Source organism: Heterodontus francisci, chromosome 1, assembly GCF_036365525.1.
Source record: "Heterodontus francisci isolate sHetFra1 chromosome 1, sHetFra1.hap1, whole genome shotgun sequence".
In the NCBI taxonomy this organism is placed as follows: domain Eukaryota; kingdom Metazoa; phylum Chordata; class Chondrichthyes; order Heterodontiformes; family Heterodontidae; genus Heterodontus; species Heterodontus francisci.
The window spans coordinates 12,783,965-12,807,263 of NC_090371.1; the positions used below are offsets into that span (position 1 = coordinate 12,783,965).

Below are 23,299 nucleotides of genomic sequence, written 5' to 3' on the forward strand. Positions count from 1 at the left end.
TCTTTTTTACATTTTTTACAATCTTTTTTACATTTTTTACAATCTTTTTTTTTGCATTTATTTCATTTCATCTCAGTTTGTTCAGTTTGCTTACTCACTGTTTTTTTCAGGTTTGCACTTGCTGCTGTTCTATATTCAGTGTATTAACACCTAATTTGTACTAATGCCTTGTCTTTCAACACACCATTAACATATTGTTTGCCTTTGCTCCATGACCTTTTGGTCAGCTATGCGGCCTGGTCCAATCTACACCTCCTTTGTTACCTCTTACCCCACCCCCACCTCACTTGCTTATAACCTGTGACATTTCTAATATTTGTCAGTTCCGAAGGGTCACTGACCCGAAACGTTAACTCTGCTTCTCTTTCCACAGATGCTGCCAGACCTGCTGAGTGGTTCCAGCATTTCTTGTTTTTATTTCAGATTTCCAGCATCCGCAGTATTTTGCTTTTATCTTCAGTGCTGTTGCCGGAATGTTGTCAGGGCCCATAACCTTTGCAGTATATAGTGACTTCAGTCATTTCTTGATATCAGGCAGAGTGAATCGAATTGGCTGAAGACATCTGTGATGCTGGGGACTTCAGGAGGAGGCTGAGATGGATCATCCACTCGGCACTTCTGGCTGAAGATGGATGCAAATGCTTCAGCCTTCTCTTTTACACTGATGTGCTGGGCTCCCCCATCATTGAGGATGGGGATATTTGTGGAGCCTCCTCCTCCAGTTAGTTGTTTAATTGTTCACCACCATTCACCACTGGATGTGGCAGGACTGCAGAGCTTAGATCTGATCCATTGGTCATGGGATCGCTTAGTTCTGTCTATTGCATGCTGCTTAAGCTGTTTGGCACGCAAATCGTCCTGGGTTGTGGTTGACACTTCATTTTGAGGTATGTCTGGTGCTGCTGCTGGCATACCTTCCTGCGCTCGTCATGGAACCAAGGTTGGTCTCCTGGCTTGATGGTGATGACAGGGGAATGTGTTGGGCCATGACGTTACAGATTGTAGTTGAGTACAATTCTGCTGCTGCTGATGGCCCACAGCGCCTCAAGGATGCCCACTTTTGCATTGCTAGATCTGTTCAAAATCTATCCCATTTAGCACGGTAGTCATGCCACACAAGATAATGGAGGATATCCTCAATGTGAAGACGGGACTTCATCTCCACAAGGAGTGTGCGGTGGTCACTCCTACCAATACTGTCATGGACCTGTGATAGGCAGATTTGTGAGGACGTGGTCAAGTATATTTTTCTCTCTTGTTAGTTCCCTCACCACCTGCCGCAGACCCAGTCTTGCAGCTTTGTCCTTTAGGACTTGGCCAGCTCAGTCAGTAGTGGTGCTACCGAGCCACTTTTTTTTTAGAATTAGAATTAGAACATTACAGCGCAGTACAGGCCCTTCGGCCCTCGATGTTGCGCCGAGCTGTGAAACCATCTGACCTACACTATTCCATTTTCATCCATATGTCTATCCAATGACCACTTAAATGCCCTTAAAGTTGGCGAGTCTACTACTGTTGCAGGCAGGGCGTTCCACGCCCCTACTACTCTCTGAGTAAAGAAACTACCTCTGACATCTGTCCTATATCTATCACCCCTCAAATTAAAGCTATGTCCCCTCGTGTTTGCCATCACCATCCGAGGAAAAAGACTCTCACTATCCACCCTATCTAACCCTCTGATTATCTTATATGTCTCTATGAAGTCACCTCTCCTCCTCCTTCTCTCCAACGAAAACAACCTCAAGTCCCTCAGCCTTTCCTCGTAAGACCTTCCCTCCATACCAGGCAACATCCTAGTAAATCTCCTCTGCACCCTTTCCATAGCTTCCACATCCTTCCTATAATGCGGTGACCAGAACTGCACGCAATACTCCAGGTGCGGTCTCACCAGAGTTTTGTACAGCTGCAGCATGACCTCGTGGCTCCGAAACTCGATCCCCCTACTAATAAAAGCTAACACACCATATGCCTTCTTAACAGCCCTATTAACCTGGGTAGCAACCTTCAGGGATTTATGCACCTGGACACCAAGATCTCTCTGTTCATCTACACTACCAAGAATCTTCCCATTAGCCCAGTACTCTGCATTCCTGTTACTCCTTCCAAAGTGAATCAGCTCGCACTTTTCCGCATTAAACTCTATTTGCCATCTCTCAGCCCAGCTCTGCAGCCTATCTATGTCCCTCTGTACCCTACAACATCCTTCGGCACTATCCACAACTCCACCGACCTTAGTGTCATCTGCAAATTTACTAACCCACCCTTCTACACCCTCTTCCAGGTCATTTATAAAAATGACAAACAGCAGTGGCCCCAAAACAGAACCTTGCGGTACACCACTAGTAACTAAACTCCAGGATGAACATTTGCCATCAACCACTACCCTCTGTCTTCTTTCAGCTAGCCAATTTCTGATCCAAAGCTCTAAATCACCTTCAACCCCATACTTCCGTATTTTCTGCAATAGCCTACCATGGGGAACCTTATCAAACGCCTTACTGAAATCCATATACACCACATCCACTGCTTTACCCTCATCCACCTGTTTGGTCACCTTCTCGAAAAACTCAATAAGGTTTGTGAGGCATGACCTACCCTTCACAAAACCGTGCTGACTATCGCTAATGAACTTATTCTTTTCAAGATGATTATAAATCCTATCTCTTATAACCTTTTCCAACATTTTACCCACAACCGAAGTAAGGCTCACAGGTCTATAATTACCAGGACTGTCTCTACTCCCCTTCTTGAACAAGGGGACAACATTTGCTATCCTCCAGTCTTCCGGCACTATTCCTGTCGACAATGACGACATAAAGATCAAGGACAAAGGCTCTACAGTCTCCTCCCTAGCTTCCCAGAGAATCCTAGGATAAATCCCATCTGGCCCAGGGGACTTATCTATTTTCACACTTTCCAAAATTGCTAACACCTCCTCCTTGTGAACCTCAATCCCATCTAGCCTAGTAGCCTGAATCTCAGTATTCTCCTCGACAACATTTTCTTTCTCTATTGTAAATACTGACGCAAAATATTCATTTAACACTTCCCCTACCTCCTCTGATTCCACACACAACTTCCCACTACTATCCTTGATTGGCCCTAATCACTCTTAGTGATTGCCATTGAAGTCCCCTACCCAGAGTACATTCTGTGCCCTTGCCGCTTCCTCTAAGTGCTGTTGAATATGGAGGAGTACTGATTCATAAGCTGAGGGGAGGTGGTAGTCAGCAGGAGGTTTCCTTGCCCATGTTTTACCTGAAGCCATGAGAATTCATGGGGTCCGGAGTCGATGTTGAGGACTCCCTGGGCAGCTCCCTCCCAATTGTACACCACTGTGCCACCTCCTCTACTGGGTCTGTCCTGCTGGTGGGACAGGACATACCCGGGGATGGTGATGGCTGTGACTGGGACATTGTAAGTTATGATTCCATGAGTATGACTATGTCAGGCTGTTGCTTGACTAGTCTGTGGAACAGCTCTCCCAACTTTGTCACAAGCCTCCAGATATTAGTAAGGAGGACTTTGCAGGGTCGACAGGGCTGGGTTTGTCGTTGTCGTTTCTGGTGCCTAGGTCAATGCTGGGTGGTCCATCAGGGTTTCATTCCTTTTTGTCTTCGTAGCGGTTAGATACAAGTATCTAAGTTGGTAGGTCACCTGGTCCAGATGGAATGTATCCTAAGTTGCTGAAAGAAGTAAAGGCACAAATAAGAGGGGCATTGGTCACAATCTTTCAGTCCTTATTGGATACAGGAGCAGTGCCAGAGGACTGGAGGGATGCTAATGTTATCCACTATTCAAGAAAGGGGAAAGGGATAAACCAGCAAACTATAGGCCTGTCAACCTCGTATCAGTGGTGGGGAAGTTACTGGAAACGATTATCATGGACAAAATAAACTTTCATTTCGAAAGGCACGAGCTGATCAAGGAGAGCCAACATGGACATGATAAAGGCAAATGGTGTTCAACTAACTTGACACAGAAGATTGATCAAGGTAGTGTAGTAGATACTATATATGTGACTTTTGGAAGGCATTTAACAAGGTGCCACACAAGAGGCTTATTAAGAAACTGGAATTGATGGAATTAAGGGGAAAGTGGTGATACGGATAGGGAATTGGCTCAGTGACAGGAGGCAGAGGATGGTGGTGGCTGGATGTTTCTCAGACTAGGAGATGGTTTGCAGTGGTGTTCCCAAGGGTCAGGTTTGGGTCCATTACACTTTTACATTTTTATCAACAACCTAGACTCAAGTTTAGAGAGCAGCATTTATAAGGTTTATAGTTTCAAGTTTGTTATAAAGCTTTTGATCGAGTATGGCATCAAGGAGCCCCAGCAAAACTGGAGTCAATGGGAATCAGGGGGAAAGGTCTTCGCTGGTTAGAGTCATACCTAGCACAAAGGCAGATGGTTGTGGTTGTTGGAGGTCAATCATCTCAGTCCCAGGACATCACGGCAGGAGTTACTCAGGGTCCAACCATCTTCAGCTACTTCATCAATGACCTTCCCTCCATCATAAGGTCAGAAGTGGGGATGTTCGATGATTGCACAATGTTCAGCAACATTCACGACTCCTCAGATACTGAAGCAGTCCGTGTAGAAATGCAGCAAGACCTGGACAATATCCAGGCTTGGGCTGATAATTGGCAAGTAACATTCGTGCCACACAAGTGCCAGGCAATGACCATCTCCAACAAGAGAGAATCTAACCATCTCCCCTTGACATTCAATGGCATTACCATCGCTGAATCCCCCACTATCAACATACTAGGGGCTACCATTGACCAGAAACTGAACTGGAGGAGCCATATAAATACCATGGCTACAAGAGGAGGTCAGAGGCTAGGAATCCTGTGGTGAGTAACTCACCTCCTGACTCCCCAAAGCCTGTCCACCATCTACAAGGCACAAGTCAGGTGTGTGATGGAATACTGTCCACTTGCCTGGATGGGTGCAGCTCCAACAACACTCAAGAAGCTCGACACCATCCAGGACATGGCAGCCTGTTTGATTGGCACCCCATCCACAAACATTCACTCCCTCCACCACCGACACACAGTGGCAGCAGTGTGTACCATCTACAAGATGCACTGCAGCAACGCACCAAGGCTCCTTCGATAGCACCTTCCAAACCCGCGACCTCTATCAACTAGAAGGACAAGAGCAGCAGATGCATGGGAACAGCACCAGCTGCAAGTTCCCCTCCAAGTCACACACCATCCTGACTTGGAACTATATCGTCGTTCCTTTACTGTTGCTGGTTCAGAACTCCCTTCCTAACAGCACTGTATGTGTATCTACCCCACATGGACTGCAGCTGTTCAAGAAGGCAGCTCACCACCGCCTTCTCCAGGGTAATTAGGGATGGGCAATAAATGCTGGCCTGGCCAGTGATGCCCACATCCCTTGAACGAATAATAAAAAAAGTTTGCAGATGATATGGAACTTTGCACAGTATTAGATAGTGATGAGGATAGTTACAGACTTCAGGGTGACAAATAGGATGATGAAGTGGGCAGTAGCATATAGCCGATGAAGTTCATTACGGAGAAGTGTGAAGTTATGCACTTTGAGAGGATTGAAATGGAAAGATGGTACACTATAAATGGCATCATTTTGGAAAGATGAGCAGAGAGACCTTAGTATTCGTATATGCAAAGATGGCAGGGCAAGTTGATAAGGTGGTGAAAAAAGCAAATGGTTATTTGAGTTTGTAAATAAGGAATAGAATATGAAAGCAAAGAGATGATACTGGTACTTTATAAATCACTGGCTGGGCCTCAGTTGGTGCATCATGGATAATTCTGGGAACCACACTTCAGGAAAGATGTAATGGCCCTTGAACGGGTAGAGAGGAGGTTTTTCAGATTGTAACAAGGAATAAAGTACTTCAGTTATGAGGTGAGATTGGAAAGGTTTGGACTGTTCTCCTTGGAACAGAAAAGGTTAGGAGGTGACTCATTTGTAGCGTAGATGGAGAAAATGATTCCCTCTGGGTGAGTGAGTCAATAACCAGAGGTCAAAGATTTAAAATGATTGGCAAAAGATCTGGAGGGAAGTGGAGAATTTTGTTTCACTGGGAGTTGTGGGGATCGGGAACACTCTACTTGAAAAGGTGGTGGAAGCTGATTCCATAACTAATTTGAAAAGGGAGCTTGACAGAGGGTGAGGAGCTTACAGGGGTACGGACAAAAACAGGGCTTGTAGGACTAAGCAACGCTGCTCTTTCAACAATCCAGCACAGGCATGATGGGCCGAATGGACTCCTTTGGATGCCCACACCTGAGAATGAATAATAAATACAAACATAAGGCATAGGAGCAGGAGCAGGCCACCTGGCCCCTTGAGTCTGCTCCGCCATTCAATACGCCTACTTGAACTCCACTTTTGTGCCCCCTAAACCCACACTCTCAGTCTTGAATATAATCCAGGATTGAATATCCACAGCTCTCTGGGGTAGAGAATTCCAAAGATTCACAACCCTCTGAGTGAAGAAATTTCTCCTCAGCTCAGTCCTAAGTGACCGACTCCTTACACAGTCACTATGTTCTAGACTCTCCAGCCAGTGAAAAAGCCTCTCAACATTTACCCTGTCAAGCCCTCTCAGAATCTTGTACGTTTCAATGAGATCACCTCTCACTTTTCTAAACTCTAGAGAATATAGGCCCACTCTACTCAATCTCTCTTCGTCCGATAACCCTCACATCCCAGCAATCAATCACGTGAACCTTCGCTGCATCCCCTCTAAGACAAGCATAACCTTCCTTAGGTAAGGAGACCCAATAAGTTCACCTAAAGTTCTGTTCTGCCTAAAGTGCTGCTGCAGGATTAGCGGACACGTCTATTCTTGTTGTTGCCGTGGTGATGGAATGATGAGTCACTGCAGAGGCTTCCCATGGTGGAGGGGAGTGGGGGAGGGCGAAGGGGAGGGAAGGGGGGCCTCAGTGGAAAAGCTCAGGACTAAACAGGGAAAATTAGTCAGGATACGTCAGAATGGAAAGAAATTCCCAGACGCAGATAATGAGGCAACGAAAGGAAAAAAAAATAAATGAAAGCAGAAGCTTGGGCCAGCAGTCATGTGCTCAATATATATTTATATGTACAGTAGTTGAAGCCAGTTCCCTATTCCCTGGAGGATCAAAAATAACCAGTGTCCAAAGAGCATGCAAAAAAAAAGGCTTGCATTAATGTACAGCCTTTTACAACCACAGGACATCCCATAGTATTTTGCAGCCAATGAAGTACTTTTTGAAGTGTAATCACTGTTGTAATGAAGGGAAACACAGCAGCTGATTTATGCACAGCAAGCTCCCACAAAAAGCAATGTGATAAGGACCAGATTACCTGTTTTAGTGATATTGATTGAGGGATAAATATTGGTGAACTCCCCTGCTCTTGTGAGAGGGCAGATGGGGCCTCGGTTTATCATCTCATCCGAAAGAGGGCACCTCTGCCATTGCAGCACCCCATCAGTACTGCATAGTGATTGTCAGCCTGGATTTTGTGCTCAAGTCTCTGGATTGGGATTTTAACCCACAGTTTTACTGACTGGGAGGTGAGAGTGCTTGCCACCAAGCCATAGCTGACACAAGTCTTTTTACCTCCCGCTCTTTGTCTTTCAGTGTGACCCGTATGTGAAAGTGTCTCTGGGCAAGAAGTCGGTCAGCGACCAGGATAATTACATCCCGTGCACGTTAGATCCAGAGTTTGGAAGGTACAGTACCCTCATTCTCTGGTAACTTTCTCGGTGTGATGTTGGATTTAGAACCAGTCAAGTGAATCAGAAGCTGCGGCAACTCCGCTAGAAATAAAAAAGACGGCAAATGTCTGCTGTTTGACCATGGTGTGCATCGTAACCTGATCCAACCCGCTTCCCAGCGGAAGTCACTGAAGAGTGACCAGGAGCAGGAGACCCAAGTTGTGATGCACCTCCTGCGACCTAGCCCAGGGGTATTGGAAGTATATCTGACATCAATAAGGTTGTCCATCTTAGCACAGATCAGGGGTGGGGGCTTCTTGTCCAGACAGTGTGCCAAGTGCATCCTCACACATTTCTCTAGGACAGTCACAGGGTTGTGAGGATTGATTTCTGATGCAAGAATGAGAAATCGTGTGAACCAGAACACGTGCTTTCAGCCTCTTGTCCCTCAGGATATAAATCTTGACTTCTTTTTCGATGTTAAGAGTGTTTTAGATTCAGTGAATGCTGTGCCTCCCACACATAGGATGTACCCCTTGGCTCAGTCTCACCTACCCCTTGGCTGCACTGTACGAGCTCCAGTACCTGCCAATTTAAACATTCACAGACTCACAAGTTGGCTCGTAAAAGAGACTTGGGAGTCTTAAGTTTGCAAGGCTTCTAACCAATGAGGCACCAACAGACTTATTTAATTATCATAAAGGTTTGAAAGATTTTTCTGTTTGCACATTCATTTCATTTTCTACATGGAAAACAGAATAGTACATTTCAATATTTTTGATTCTCATCAAGGTGGGAACGTTTACTGCGAGACGATTACAGAACTTTTTCCATTCATAGTTCTCAGCATCAACATATGTGTCAACAGTAGGAAAAACTTACTTGACCTGGTCCTCACCAATCTACCTGTCGCAGATGCATCTGTCCATGACAGTATTCGTAGTAGTGACTACCACACAGTCCTTGTGGAGACAAAGTCCTGTCTTCACATTGAGGATACCTGCCATCGTGTTGTGTGGCACTACCACCGTGCTAAATGGGATAGATTTCAAACATATCCAGCAACTCAAAATTGGGTATCCATGAGGCACTGAGGGCCATCAGCAGTAGCAGAATTGTATTCAAGCACAATCTGTAACCTCATGGCCTGGCATATCCCCCACTCTACCATTACCATCAAGGACCAACCCCAGTTCAAGGAAGATTGCAGGAGGGCATGCCAGGAGCAGCACCAGGCATACCTCAAAATGAGGTGTCAACCTGATGAAGCTACAACCCAGGACTACTTGCATGCCAAACAGCAGAAGCAGCATGTGATAGACAGAACTAAGTGATCCCACAACCAACGGATCAGATATACGCTCTGCAGTACAGCCACATCCACTAAACAACTAACTGGAGGACGAGGCTCCACAAATATCCCTATCCTCAATGATGGGGGAACCCAGCACATCAGTGCAAAAGTTAAAGCTGAAGCATTTGCAACAATCTTCAGCCAGAAGTGCCGAGTTGATGATCCATCTCGGCCTCCTCCTGAAGTTCCCAACATCACAGATGCCAGACTTCAGCCAATTCGATTCACTCCGCGTGATATCAAGAAACGACTGAAGGCACTGGATACTGCAAAGGCTATGGGCCCTGACAATATTCCGGCAATATTACTGAAGACCTGTGCTCCAGAACTTGCCACGCTCCTAGCAAAGCTGTTCCAGTACAGCTGCAACACTGGCATCTACCCAGCAATGTGGAAAATTGCCCAGGTATGTCCTGTACACAAAAAGCAGGACAGGTCCAACCCGGCCAATTACCGCCCCATCAGCCTACTCTCAATCATCAGTAAAGTGATGGAAGGAGTCATCAACAGTGCTATCAAGCGGCACTTGCTGAGCAATAACCTGCTCAGTGACGCTCAGTTTGTGTTCTGCCAGGGCCACTCAGCTCCTGACCTCATTACAGCCTTGGTTCAAACTTGGACAAAAGAGCTGAACTCAAGAGGTGAGGTGAGAGTGACTGCCCTTAATATCAAGGCAGCATTTGACTGAGTATGGCATCAGGGAGCGCTAGCAAAACTAAAGTTAATGGGAATCAGGGGGAAAACTCTCTGCTGGTTGGAGTCATACCTCGCGCGAAGGAAGATGGTTGTGGTTGTTGGAGGTCAATCATCTCAGCTCCAGGACATCACTGCAGGAGTTCCTCCGGGTAGTGTCCTAGGCCCAACCATCTTCAGCTGCTTCATCAATGACCTTCCTTCAATCATAAGGTCAGAAGTGGGGATGTTCGCTGATGATTGCATAATGTTCAGCACCATTCGCAACTCCTCAGATACTGAAGCAGTCCATGTCCAGATGCAGCAAGACCTGGACAATATCCAGGCTTGGGCTGATAATTGGCAAGTAACCTTCATGCAGGGCGGCACAGTGGCGCAGTGGTTAGCACCGCAGCCTCACAGCTCCGGGGACCCGGGTTCGATTCCGGGTACTGCCTGTGTGGAGTTTGCAAGTTCTCCCTGTGTCTGCGTGGGTTTTCTCCGGGTGCTTCGGTTTCCTCCCACAAGCCAAAAGACTTGCAGGTTGATAGGTAAATTGGCCATTGTAAATTGTCACTAGTATAGGTAGGTGGTAGGGAAATATAGGGACAGGTGGGGATGTTTGGTAGGAATATGGGATTAGTGTAGGATTAGTATAAATGGGTGGTTGATGTTCGGCACAGACTCGGTGGGCCGAAGGGTCTGTTTCAGTGCTGCATCTCTAATCTAATCTAAAAAATCTAATGCCACACAAGTGCCAGGCAATGACCATGTTAAATAAAAGAGAGTTTAACCATCTCCTCTTGTTCTTCAATGACATTACAATTGCTGAATCCCCCACTATTAACATCATAGGGGCTACCACTGACCAGAAACTGAACTGGAGTAGCCATATAAATACCGTGGCTACAAGAGCAGGTCAGAGGCTAGGAATCCTGAGGCGAGTAATTCACCTCTTGACTCCCCAAAGCCTGTCCACCATCTACAAGGCACAAGTCAGGAGTGTGATGGAATTCTCTCCACTTGCCTGGATGGGTGCAGCTCCAACAACATTCAAGAAACTCAATACCATCCAGGACAAAGCAGCCCGCTTGATTGGCACCCCATCTAAAAACATTCACTCCCTCCACCACCGATACACAGTGGCAGCAGTGTGTACCATCTACAAGATGCACTGCAGCAATGCACCAAGGCTTCATAGACAGCACCTTCCAAACCCGCGACCTCTACCAACTAGAAAGGCAGCAATTGCGTGGGAACACCACCACCTGCAAGTTCCCCTTCAAGGCATATTCACCATCCTGACTTGGAATTATATCGCCATTTCTTCACTGTCGCTGGGTCAAAATCCTGGAACACCCTTCCTAACAGCACTGTGGGTGTACCTACCCCACATGGACTGTAGTGGTTCAAGAAGGCAGCTCACCACCACCTTCTCAAGGGCAATTAGGGATGGGCAATAAATGCTGGCCTAGCCAGCAGAGTCCACATCCTGTGAATGAATTTTTAAAAAAGGGCGCTGTTTGGGTTCTGCCAGGGCCACTCAGCTCCTGACCTCATTACAGCCTTTGTCCAAACATGAACAATAGAGCTGAACTGCAGAGGAGAGGTGAGGGTGACTGCCCTTGACATCAAGGCAGCATTTGACTGAGTGTGACATCAAGGAGCCCTAGCAAAACTGGAGTCAATGGGAATTGGGGAAAACTCTCTGCTGGTTGGAGTCATGCCTAGCACAAAGGAAGGTGGTTGTGGCTGTTGGAGGTCAATCATCTCAATCCCAGGACATCACTGCAGGAGCTCTTCAGGGTAGAGTCCGAGGCCCAACCATCTTCAGCTGCTTCTTCAATGACCTCCCCTCCGTCATAAGGTCAGAGGTGGGGATGTTCGCTGATGGTTGCACAGTGCTCTGCACCATTCGCAACTCCTCAGATACTGAAGCGGCCCCTGTTCAGATTCAGCAAGACCTGGATAACATCCAGGCTTGGGGCTGCTAAGTGGCAAGTAACATTCGCGCCACACAAGTGCCAAGCAATGACCATCTCAAACAAGAGAGAATCTAACCATCTCCCCATAATGTTCAGTGGCATTACCATCTCTGAATCCCCCATTATCAAGATCCTGGGGGTTACTATTGACCAGAAACTGAACTGTACCGGCCACATAAATACTGTGGCTACAAGAGCAAGTCAGAGTATGGGAATTCTGTAGTGCGTAACTCACCTCCTGACTCCCCAAAGCCTGTCCACCATCTACAAGGCACAAGTCAGGAGTGTGATGGAATACTCTCCACTTGCCTGGATGGGTGCAGCTCCAACAATACTCAAGAAGCTTGACACCATTCAGGACAAAGCAGCCCACTTGATTGACACCCCATCTACAGATATTCACTCCCTCCACCACTGACGCACAGTGGCAGCAGTGTGTACCATCTACAAGATGCACTGCAGCAATGCACCAAGGCTCCTTAGACAGCACCTTCCAAACCTGCGACCTCTACCAACTAGAAGGGCAGTAGATGCAAGGGAACACCACCACCTGTAAGTCACACACCATCCTGACTTGGAACTATATCACTGTTCCTTTACTGTCAGTGGCTCAAAATCCTGGAACTCCCTTCCTAACAGAACTGTGGGTGTACCTACCCTACATGAACTGCAGCAGTTCAAGAAGGAAGCTCACCATCACCTTCTCGAGGGCTATTATTGTTGGGCAATAAACGCTAGCCGAGTCAGCGATGCCCACATCCCATAAGCTAGTAAAAAAATCAAACATTCCCAGGACAGGTACTGCACGGGTTAGATATAAAGTTTTCTCAACAGAAAAAAGGATTTATTTTTTAAAAACAAAAAAAAGGGGTTAGATACAGAGTAAAGCTCCCTCTACACTGTCCCCATCAAACACTCCCAGGGCAGGTACAGCACAGGGTTAGATACAGAGGAAAGCTCCCTCTACACTGTCCCCATCAAACACTCCCAGGGCAGGTACAGCACAGGGTTAGATACAGAGGAAAGCTCCCTCTACACTGTCCCCATCAAACACTCCCAGGGCAGGTACAGCACAGGGTTAGATACAGAGGAAAGCTCCCTCTACACTGTCCCCATCAAACACTCCCAGGGCAGGTACAGCACAGGGTTAGATACAGAGGAAAGCTCCCTCTACACTGTCCCCATCAAACACTCCCAGGGCAGGTACAGCACAGGGTTAGATACAGAGGAAAGCTCCCTCTACACTGTCCCCATCAAACACTCCCAGGGCAGGTACAGCACAGGGTTAGATACAGAGTAAAGCTCCCTCTACACTGTCTCAGGGCCAGCACTAATACTGTAAAGTGTGACGGATCCACTGGTCATCATTAATGGCTGCACATTATCTAAAGCATTAATGTTCCTGCAGGATGTATGAGCTGACTGGAATACTACCCATCGACAAGGATCTCAAGGTCACACTTTACGACTATGATCTCCTCTCCAAGGATGAAAAAATTGGGGAAACCATTATTGACTTGGAAAATCGTTTCCTCTCCCGATATGGAGGCTGCTGTGGGCTGCCTCAAACGTACTCCATGTAAGTTGTCTGTTTCTGCACTGAGTTTTTTTCACCTTGATCCCCGTGTCCACAAGTGTCCGATACCTCATACAAGAATGACAACTTTCATTTATGCAACAACTTTAATGTTGTAAAATGTCCCAAAGTACTTCACAGGAATGTAATCAGAAACTAACTGACAAGGAAGGAGACTTTAAGGCAGATGACTAAAATCTTCTGGAATCAAACAGCACAGAAGGAAGCCATTTGTTCCACCGAGCCTGTGCTAGCCCTTTGATAGAACTATCCAGTTATTCCCACGACCCTGCTCTTTCCCCATAGCTCTGAAAATTTTCCCCTTAATGTATATATCCAATTTGCTTTTGAAAGTTACAATTGAATCTAGTTAATTGATTGAAAAGCTGAGCTCATGGAAGGCACAGTGGCGCAGTGGTTAGCACCGCAGCCTCACAGCTCCAGCGACCCGGGTTCGATTCCGGGTACTGCCTGTGCGGAGTTTGCAAGTTCTCCCTGTGTCAGCGTGGGTTTTCTCTGGGTGCTCCGGTTTCCTCCCACAAGCCAAAGACTTGCAGGTTGATAGGTAAATTGGCCATTAGCAATTGCCCCTAGTATAGGTAGGTGGTCGGGAAATATAGGGACAGGTGGGGATGTGGTAGGAATATAGGATTAGTATAAATGGGCGGTTGATGGTCAGCACAGACTCGGTGGGCTGAAGGGCCTGTTTCAGTGCTGTATCTCTAAACTAAATGTAAATCTTTCTTTCTCAACCACAAACCCTGCAAGTGGATTCCACAGCCTCTCAAATTCTGTGTCTGAAGAAGTTTCCCCTGCCCTCTACCCTTAATCGCTTATATTTAATCTTGTATCTATAGCCCCTTGTTCTTAACTGCTCAGCTTCCGGAAACTGTCTGCTTCTATCTACCTCCACAGTTTTAAACCCTTCTTTCATATCACCCTGTCATCCAATGATAAAAGACTCAAAACCAAACTCTTTCTTTATATTTGTATTGTTCAACATTTACGGCACAGCAATAGGCCATTCGGCCCAAGTGGTACATGCTGGTCTTTATGCTTCCTCCTCACACCCTTCTTCATCTAACCCCACCAGCAGGACCTTCTATTCCTTTCTCCTTTGTGTACTTACCTAACTTTCCCTTAAATGCATTGATACTACTCACCTCAACTCTTTCTTGTGGTAGTGAGTCCCACGCTCTCACCACTCTCTGGGGAAAGGACTTTCTCCTAAATTCCATCCAACTGTATTTCATCAAAACTGGTAGCATCCGAATGAATCTAACCTCTCTCAAGCTTCAATATTGCACCAATATTATGGACCCAATGGTTATAATAGAGGGTTTGTGGCTTTTTCAGATCAGGACCAAACCGATGGCGTGACCAGCTCAGACCAAGCCAGCGCCTTCACATCTATGCACAGAGACATGGCTGCAAGCTCCCTGTGTGCAAGGAGAATAAAATCACTTTCAGAGGGGAGCAATTCCTTCTGTCAGATTTCGGTATGTATATTTTCTCTCACTTTTCTCTGATGAAATGTCACAGACCTGAAACGTTAACTCTGCTTCTCTCTCCACAGATGCTGCCAGACCTGCTGAGTATTTCCAGCATTTCTGTTTTTATTTTCCACCGTATACTGTTTGTTATTTGTTCATGGGATGTGGGTGTCGCTGGCTAGACCAGCATTTATTGCCCATCCCTAATTGCCCTTGAGAAGGTGATGGTGAGCTGCCTTCTTGAACCGCTGCAGTCCATGTGGGGTAGGTACACATACAGTGCTGTTAGGAAGGGAGTTCCAGGATTTTGACCCAGCGACAGTGAAGGAACGGCGATATAGTTCCAAGTTAGGATGGTGTGTGACTTGGAGGGGAACTTGCAGGTGGTGGTGTTCCTATGTATTTGCTGCCCTTGTCCTTCTAGTTGGTAGAGGTCGCGGGTTTGGAAGGTGCTGTCTCAGGAGCCTTGGTGCATGGCTGCAGTGCATCTTGTAGATGGTACACACTGCTGCCACTGTGCGTTGGTGGTGGAGGGAGTGAATGTTTGTGGATGGGGTGCCCCATGAGGAACGCATGGGTTCAAGAAGGAAGCTCACCACCACCTTCTCAAGGGAAATTAGGGATGGGCAATAAATGCTGGCATAGCCAGCGACGCCCACATCCTGTGAAGGGATAAAAAAAAAATCAAGCGAGCTGCTTTGTCCTGGATGGTGTCGAGCTTCTTGAGTGTCATTGGAGCTGCACCCATCCTGGCAAGTGGAGAGTATTCCATCACACTCCTGACTTGTGCCTTGTAGATGGTGGACAGGCTTTGACGAGTCAGGAGGTGAGTTACTCGCCTCAGGATTCCTAGACTCTGACCTGCTCTTGTAGCCACGGTATTTATATGGCTACTCCAGTTCAGTTTCTGGTCAATGGTAACCCCAGGATGTTGATAGTGGGGGATTCAGGCATCGTAACGCCATTGAACGTCAAGGGGAGATGGTTACTTCTCTCTTGTTTGAGATGGGCATTGCTTGGCACTTGTGTGGCGCATATGTTACTTGCCACTTATCTGCCCAAGCCTGAATATTGTCCAGGTCTTGCTGCATTTCTACACAGACTGCTTTAGCATCTGAGGAGTCGCAAGTGGTGCTGAACATTGTGCAATCATCAGCGAACATCCCCACTTCTGACTTTATGATTGAAGGAAGGTCATTGATGAAGCAGTTGAAGATTGTTGGGCCTAGGACACTACCCTGAGGAACTCCTGCAGTGATGTCCTGGAGCTGAAATGATTGACCACCAACAACCACAACCATCTTCCTTTGCGCTTTCCAACCAGTGGAGAGTCTTCCCTCTGATTCCCATTGACTCCAGTTTTACCAGGGATCCTTGATGCCATACTCGGTCAAATGCTGCCTTGATATATTGTTGTTGTGCATAATGCTGAACTCACCTTGTTCTGGATGACTGGTTGACTGTTCCTTTTCATTTTAGAGGATGGAACGCCACTTTCCACACACCTTGGACCCCCCGATGAGCGCTTGGCTTTGTATGTACTTCGCAAACAGGGCCTGGTTCCAGAGCATGTGGAGACCAGGGCTTTATTCAGCCCACTCCAGCCTGGCATCGAGCAAGTAAGTCAGGATTTTTTTGAATAAATATCTCGCTGCATGAGTGAAACTCATCACACATGGCAACACAAAGCTGTGTATGTCAAAATACGAATATACGAACATATGAATTAGGAGCAGGAGTAGGCCACTCGGCCTCTCGAGCCTGCTCCGCCATTCAACAAGATCATGGCTGATATGATTTTAACCTTAACTCCACATTCCCACCTACCCTCAATAACCTTTCACCCCGTACTTTATGCTTTCAGCAATCAAACATTAAACTACAGATCGGCGCAGGCTTGGAGGGCTGAATGGCCTGTTCCTGTGCTGTACTGTTCTTTGTACACTAAACGTTTTTTATAAATAAAATTCTCTCAGGGCTCCAGATAAGTTGGTCTTTCATGAATGATCTGCAAAAATGCCTTTATTTTTAAAAGTACATGTTACAGTAACAGTAAAACCTTCGCCCTAGTATTGTGTACAGCTTGTGAGTTTTGATGTAGTTTAATGACTCAGTGTATCAGCCACGGCTCTGTCAGTTGTGGGTTCAAATCCCACTCCAGGGGCTGGATTTTACAGCCCCCTCAACATCGGGGTTTGTGGCGGGGGAGTTGGAAAATGCCTCTGGCCAGAAGCTGGGAAGGCCCAGCCCGATATTGCTGACGGCGGCAAAGACTCGTGGCAGCCATGCTGTCACTCAGCGATGGGAGCCAAATCTGCATATTAAAAAAATGCAAATGAAGGAATAAATTACTTAGCCGCTCCCGCCATCTGTCCCGGTGCGATATTGGTGCCGGTGGCCAGCAATCCCACGCCTCCGGATCTCTGTCCGGAGATCCGCGGTGGAACACTGGTGGGGAAGGGGAATCAGGTAAATTTCTCTGTGTGGTGGGGGGAGCAGCGTCAGAATAATTTAATTGGTCTAGGGGATAGTGGGGAGGGGTAAAGTTGAATACATATGAACTTTGGGGGAGGGAGGTCAGGTGCACCAGGTAAGTGTTCTGGGGAGTGGGGAGAGGGCAGGTAATTAATTCTATGGTTCTTTGTGGGTCAGGATCAAGTTATTTTATTTTTTAAAAACAATGTCCCTTTGAATTTTAAATTGCAGTGTAGGGCTCCACCATTCAGTAAGATCATGGCTATCTCAACTCCACCTTTCAGCAGCCCTGTGGGGGATGGTGGTATACTGGTAATGTCACTGGACTAGTAACCCAGATAACAGGGGGAATTTGAATCCCACCACAGCAGCTGGTGGAATTTAAATTCCAGATTTTTTTTATTAATTAATTGAATCTCAGTAACGGTGCCATGAAGCTATCATTGATTGTCAAAAACACCCATCTGGTTCACAAATGTCCTTGAAGGAAGGAGATCTGCCAACCTTTCCATGTGACTCCAGAACCACAGCAATGTGGTTGACTCTTAACTGCCCTCTGAAATGGCCCAGCAAGTCACTCCGTTCAAGGGCAATTAGGGGTGGGCAACAAATGCTGGCCTTGCCGGCGATGCCCACATCCCATGAAAGAATAAAAAGTACAATCCCCATATCCCTTCATTTCCTTAGTGCTAAAAATCTATCAACCGCTTTCTTGCATATACTCAATGACTGAGCATCCATAACTAAAAACAGAAGGTGCTGGAAATACTCAGCAGGTCTGGCAGCATCTGTGGAGAGAGAAGCAGAATTGGGTTCTGTCGAAAGGTCACTGACCTGAAACGTTAACTCTGCTTCTCTCTCCACAGGTGCTGCCAGACCCTGCTGAGTATTTCCAGCACTTTCTGTTTTTATTTCAGATTTCCAGTATCCGCAGTATTTTGCTTTTATTTTAGTATCCGTTACTGTCTGGGGTAGAACAAAGAACAAAGAACAGTACAGCACAGGAACAGGCCATTCGGCCCTCCAAACCTGCACCGATCTTGATGCCTGCCTAAACTAAAACCTTCTGCACTTCCGGGGACCGTATCCCTCTATTCCCATCCTATTCATGTATTTGTCAAGATGCCTCTTAAATGTCGCTATTGTACCTGCTTCCATCACCTCCCCCGGCGGCAAGTTCCAGGCACTCACCACCCTCTGTGTAAAGAACTTGCCTCGCACATCCCCTCTAAACTTTGCCCCTCGCACATTAAACCTGTGTCCCCTAGTAACTGACTCTTCCACCCTGGGAAAAAGCTTCTGACTATCCACTCTGTCCATGCTGCTCATAACTTTGTAAACCTCTATCATGTCGCCCATCCCTAATTTCCCTTGAGAAGGCGGTGGTGAGCTGCCTTCTTGAACCCATGCATTCCTCATGGGGCACCCCATCCACAAACATTCACTCCCTCCACACTGCGGCAGCAGTGTGTACCATCTACAAGATGCACTGCAGCCATGCACCAAGAAATGCAAAGGTGTGCAACCCGTTGAGTGAAGAAATTTCTCCTCATCTCAGTCCTAAATGTCTGACCCTTTATTCTGAAACTGTGTCCCTGTATTGTAGATTCGCCAGTGAGAAGAAACATTTTCTCCGTACATATCCTATCAAGCCCCTTAAGAATTTTATATGTTTCAAAGAAATCACCTTACAGTCTTCTAAATTCTAGGGAATATAAGCCTAGTCTGCTCAATCTTTTCTATTAGGACAATTTTCTCAACCCAGGACCCAGTCTAATGAACCTTCATTGTACTCCCTCTAGGGCAACTATAATCCTTCCTTAGGTACGAGACTAACACTGTAGACAGTACTCCAGGTGTGATCTCACCAAGGCCCTATACAATCCCTTTGTGATAAAGGCTAATGTACCATTTGGTTTCCTAATTGCTTGCTGTGCTTGCATGTTTCCCTTCTTTAAAAAAGTATTCTGCATTTATATGTTTCCAACCAAATGGATAACTTCACAATTCCCCACTTTATATTTCATCTATCATGTTCTTGCCCACTCACTTAACCTGTCTATATCCTTTTGCAGCCTATTTGTGTTCTCCTCACCACTTGCTTTCCCACCCAGCTTTGCATCTTCCGCCAACATGGATATATTCCACTCAGCTTCCTCATCTAAGTCATTAATATAGATTGTAAATCGCTGAGGCCCAAGTACTGATCCTTGCACTACCCTTTTAGTTACAGCCTGCCACCCTCTAAATGACCCGTTTATTCCTGCTTTTTGTTTTCTGCTATTAATGAATCTTTAATCCACGTTAATGTATTACCCCCCAATGCCAGGAGCCCTAATTTTGTGTATTATCCTTTTGTGTGGCATTTTATTGAATGCTTTTTGAAAGTCCAAATATACTACATCCACTGGTTTTCCCTTATCTACCCTGCTAGCTGCATCCTCAAAAATTCTTAACAGATTTGTCAAACACAATTTCCCTTTCGTAAATCCTTGTTAAATTTCAAAGTGCTCTGTTACTATGTGCCTAATAATAGATTCTCACATTTTCCCTCCCACTGATGCCAGGCTAACTGGCCTATCATTCCCAATTCTCTCTCCCTCCTTTTTTGAATCCATGGGGCCAGTTCTAGAATCTCGAGAATTCTGGAAGAACAAAACCATTGCATCCATTATCTCTGTAGCTACCTCTTTTAAAACCCTAGGGTGTAGGCCATCAGGTCCAGGGGATTGTTGGCTTTTAGTCCCATTCATTTCTCCACTACTAACTTTTAATAATACTAATTTCTTTAAGTTTCTCATTTTCACTAGACCTTTGGTTCCCCACTAGTTCTGGAATGCTTTTTGTGTCTTCTACAGTTACAAAGTATTTGTTTAATGTCTCTGCAATTTTCTTATTCCCCATTATAATTTCACCCATCTCTGCCTCTAATGGGCCCAAGTTTAGTTTCACTAATCTCTTCCTTTTACATACCTATCAAAACTTTTACAGTCTGTTTTTATCTCTCTTGCTGGTTTACACTCATTCTCTTTTCTCTTTCATTATTAATTTCTTGGTCATCCTTTGCTGAATTCTAAGATCCTGCCAAAGACCATACGACCATACAAATTAGGAGCAGAAGTAGGCCATTCGGCCCATCGAGCCTGCTCAGCCATTTAATAAGATCGTGGCTGATCTGTTTTTGTCTCGAATTCCACACTCCCAGCTACCCCTGATAATCTTTGATTCCGTTTCCTAACAAGAATCTATCTGTCTCCACCTCAAAAATATTCAATGACCCCGCCTCCATTACCTCCACCAGGCAGAGAATGCTAAAGTCGCACAATCCTCTGAGAGAAAAAAATTCTCCTCATCTCTGTCCTAAAAGGGTGACCCCCTAATTTTAAAACAGTGCCCCCTAGTTCTGGACTCACCCACAAGAGGAAACATCCTTTCCACATCCACCCTGTCAAGACCGTTCAGGATTTTATAAACTTCAATCAAGTCTCCGCTCACTCTTCTAAACTCCAGTGAAAACAAGTCCAGTCTGACAACATTTCCTCACAACCTCAGGTTTACTTATAAGCCTTTTCCTTTAATGTAATACTATCTTTAATTTCTCTTGTTAGCCATGGTTGGAGCACTTTTCCCATGGGGTTTTTATTCCCCAGGGTTGTGTTTGTTTTTTACAGCCTTATTAACCTACATTGCTACTTTTAGTAAAAGCAAAATACTGCGGATGCTGGAAACAGAAATAAAAACAAGAAATGCTGGAACCACTCAGCAGGTCTGGCAGCATCTGTGGAAAGAGAAGCAGAGTTAACGTTTCGGGTCAGTGACCCTTCTTCGGACCCTTCCGATGAAGGGTCACTGACCCGAAACGTTAACTCTGCTTCTCTTTCCACAGATGCTGCCAAGACCTGCTGAGTGGTTCCAGTATTTCTTGTTTTTATTGCTACTTTTAGTGATTTGTGCACCTGTACTCCCAGATTACTCTGTTCCTCTACCTCATTTCGGCATTTTTCAAGGAGTATGTGGTTGCCTTATTCTTCCTACCAAAAGCTGTTACCTCACACTGACCTGTATTGATGTTCATTTGCCTATTCCATAAGTGTCGCCCTGTATTTTATCGCAATTCTCCTCTGTATTTACTCTTAACAGCTCAGCTATGTCGCTTTTATGATGTTCAGATAGTGTAGAACTGTATTTAGATTTTCTAATATTGCAATGTTTGCCAGTTTCATTGTAGGCTGTTCAGTCTGAGAGTTCTCAGTCTCTCCTCCTTTATCCAGTCATTAAAAATAACACTGCCCTTAATTTCCTTTTCTGTCATTTGGCATAGATTTACTGACTGACAATGTTAACGCTCATAGTGGCCGGACTTTTACGTAGAATCAGTGGCCCTACACACCAGCTGAAAATTTGGGGGCGAGCCAGCCTCTGCTGCGCCTGGAAGCCACGCTGCAATTTTGTGTGGCCCTATCCTTTATTTGGCCTTGGTTGGGACCGCCGCCACTCTGAGGCAGGAAGTCCCGCCTCCAAGAGCTGCCAGCCAATCAGAGGACCAGCAGTCCCAACAGCGTCACCGGGAGTGGTGGCCACTGCTGGGACTGCACCCAGCCAGAAGGCAATGATGGACATCGCCCTTCAGAAAGGTGCAGGGGTATTTATGTAGGCGACGGGGGTCTCGGCCACCAACTGAAGAGCCCACGAGAGCACCGCGTTGCCTCCACATTGCCAATTAGGCACGTAAGTGAACAGCGGTAGGCCTTCCCCAGGGTTAAACACCCTGGCAACGGAAGTCCCGCCCGTTGAGAGCTGCTGGCCAATCTGAAGCCGGCTGCTCCTTTCCTGAGCTGTGCCACTGTGGCCTAGGATTGTCGAGGGATCCAGAACACAGGTGAGTCATTGGTTTTGTGGTGTAGAGGTCGTGGGGGAGGGAGTTCGGAAGCAAGGGCAGGGATGTAGCTCTCAGCGGGCCCCCCCCACCCCCCGACACCGAGTTCCCCGATCAGGTACTGATCGGCTTTGATCGAAGGAACACCCCACCCACCCCCTGCCCCGGAGCTGGCAAGCAACCCGCATGGGATTGCTTGGCATCTTCCCTGCTTGGCGACAGGCCCGCCTGCCCCTAGGCTAATACTGGTGGGGATGGAATGAAGCCCTTATTTGGGCATTAATTGCCCACTGAAGGGCCTCAATGGGTGGTGGGTCGAGAAAGTAGTCCATGGCGTGCAGCAGTCGGATTTGTGCAGTTGTGTCTCAGGACTGTGCTCGTCTCTCTTTAACTCATCTGCCAAAATAACACCAGCATTGGAATGGATGTTTGCCTCCAGGTTCGGCACCAGCAAGGGTGAATCATCTCGGGGGATGGCAGTGAAGGCATAGGCGGGGCAACATGGGGGGGGGAGGTAGGTCAGATTAGTAGGGAGGAATGGTTGGGGTAATTGGGTGCCTGGATGTACAGAGGAGGGTGGAGTGGAGTGTCCAGGTTGTTAAATGGTTGAAGTTGATGGTGAGGATGCATTTTGTTAGCTGCGGGGGTGGTGGGTGGATTAGATCAGCACTGTGTGAAGATATTTGGCAAGGGCCTAAAGAGATGGATAAGTGCTGGCAACGTCAAGGAGCTGTGGGACAAATTGAGGGTACTGGCTAGCAGAGGGAATGGTCACAGTCAATGGGGGCAAATGCATTCTGTGGGAGGAAGGTCAAGACCAATGGGTGGGTAGTCAACAGCTTCATATGGAGGGCTACGGGACTCAGCAACAATGGTTGGTCAGTTCGATGTAAGGAGTTTCAAGGGTAAGAGTCGGCATGTCGATAGTGATGGGAGTAGGAACAGGGGGAGGGATGGCATGAATATATTTATGATTACACTGTGCACGGTAATGGGGGAGGCTCAATGGTTATATGGACAGGACGGTAGTGGTCAAGGGTTCAAGCTGGAAGGTTGCAGGAGCAGGTTGGAAGGTGGGGAGACTTGCCCTGAAATCCACGCATACCATTTTTTCCAATGATAATGGAAAATGACACTCAAGGAGAGTGGGAGGAGGCAAATGACAGTGG

At 46.5% G+C, this 23,299-nt stretch overlaps 1 protein-coding gene across 6 annotated transcripts in view; it reads left to right on the forward strand.

Moving 5' to 3' along the window:
• The window catches only part of dysf (dysferlin, limb girdle muscular dystrophy 2B (autosomal recessive)), a 361,838-nt gene that overhangs the window by 296,884 nt on the left and 41,655 nt on the right, over positions 1 to 23,299 (forward strand). For all 6 annotated transcript variants that reach the window (XM_068028674.1, XM_068028673.1, XM_068028677.1 and 3 more), the window contains 4 exons: positions 7,623 to 7,714; positions 13,119 to 13,289; positions 14,643 to 14,785; positions 16,259 to 16,398. In XM_068028674.1, the coding sequence (XP_067884775.1) occupies positions 7,623 to 7,714; positions 13,119 to 13,289; positions 14,643 to 14,785; positions 16,259 to 16,398 (546 nt within the window). The remainder of the gene's footprint in view (positions 1 to 7,622; positions 7,715 to 13,118; positions 13,290 to 14,642; positions 14,786 to 16,258; positions 16,399 to 23,299) is intronic.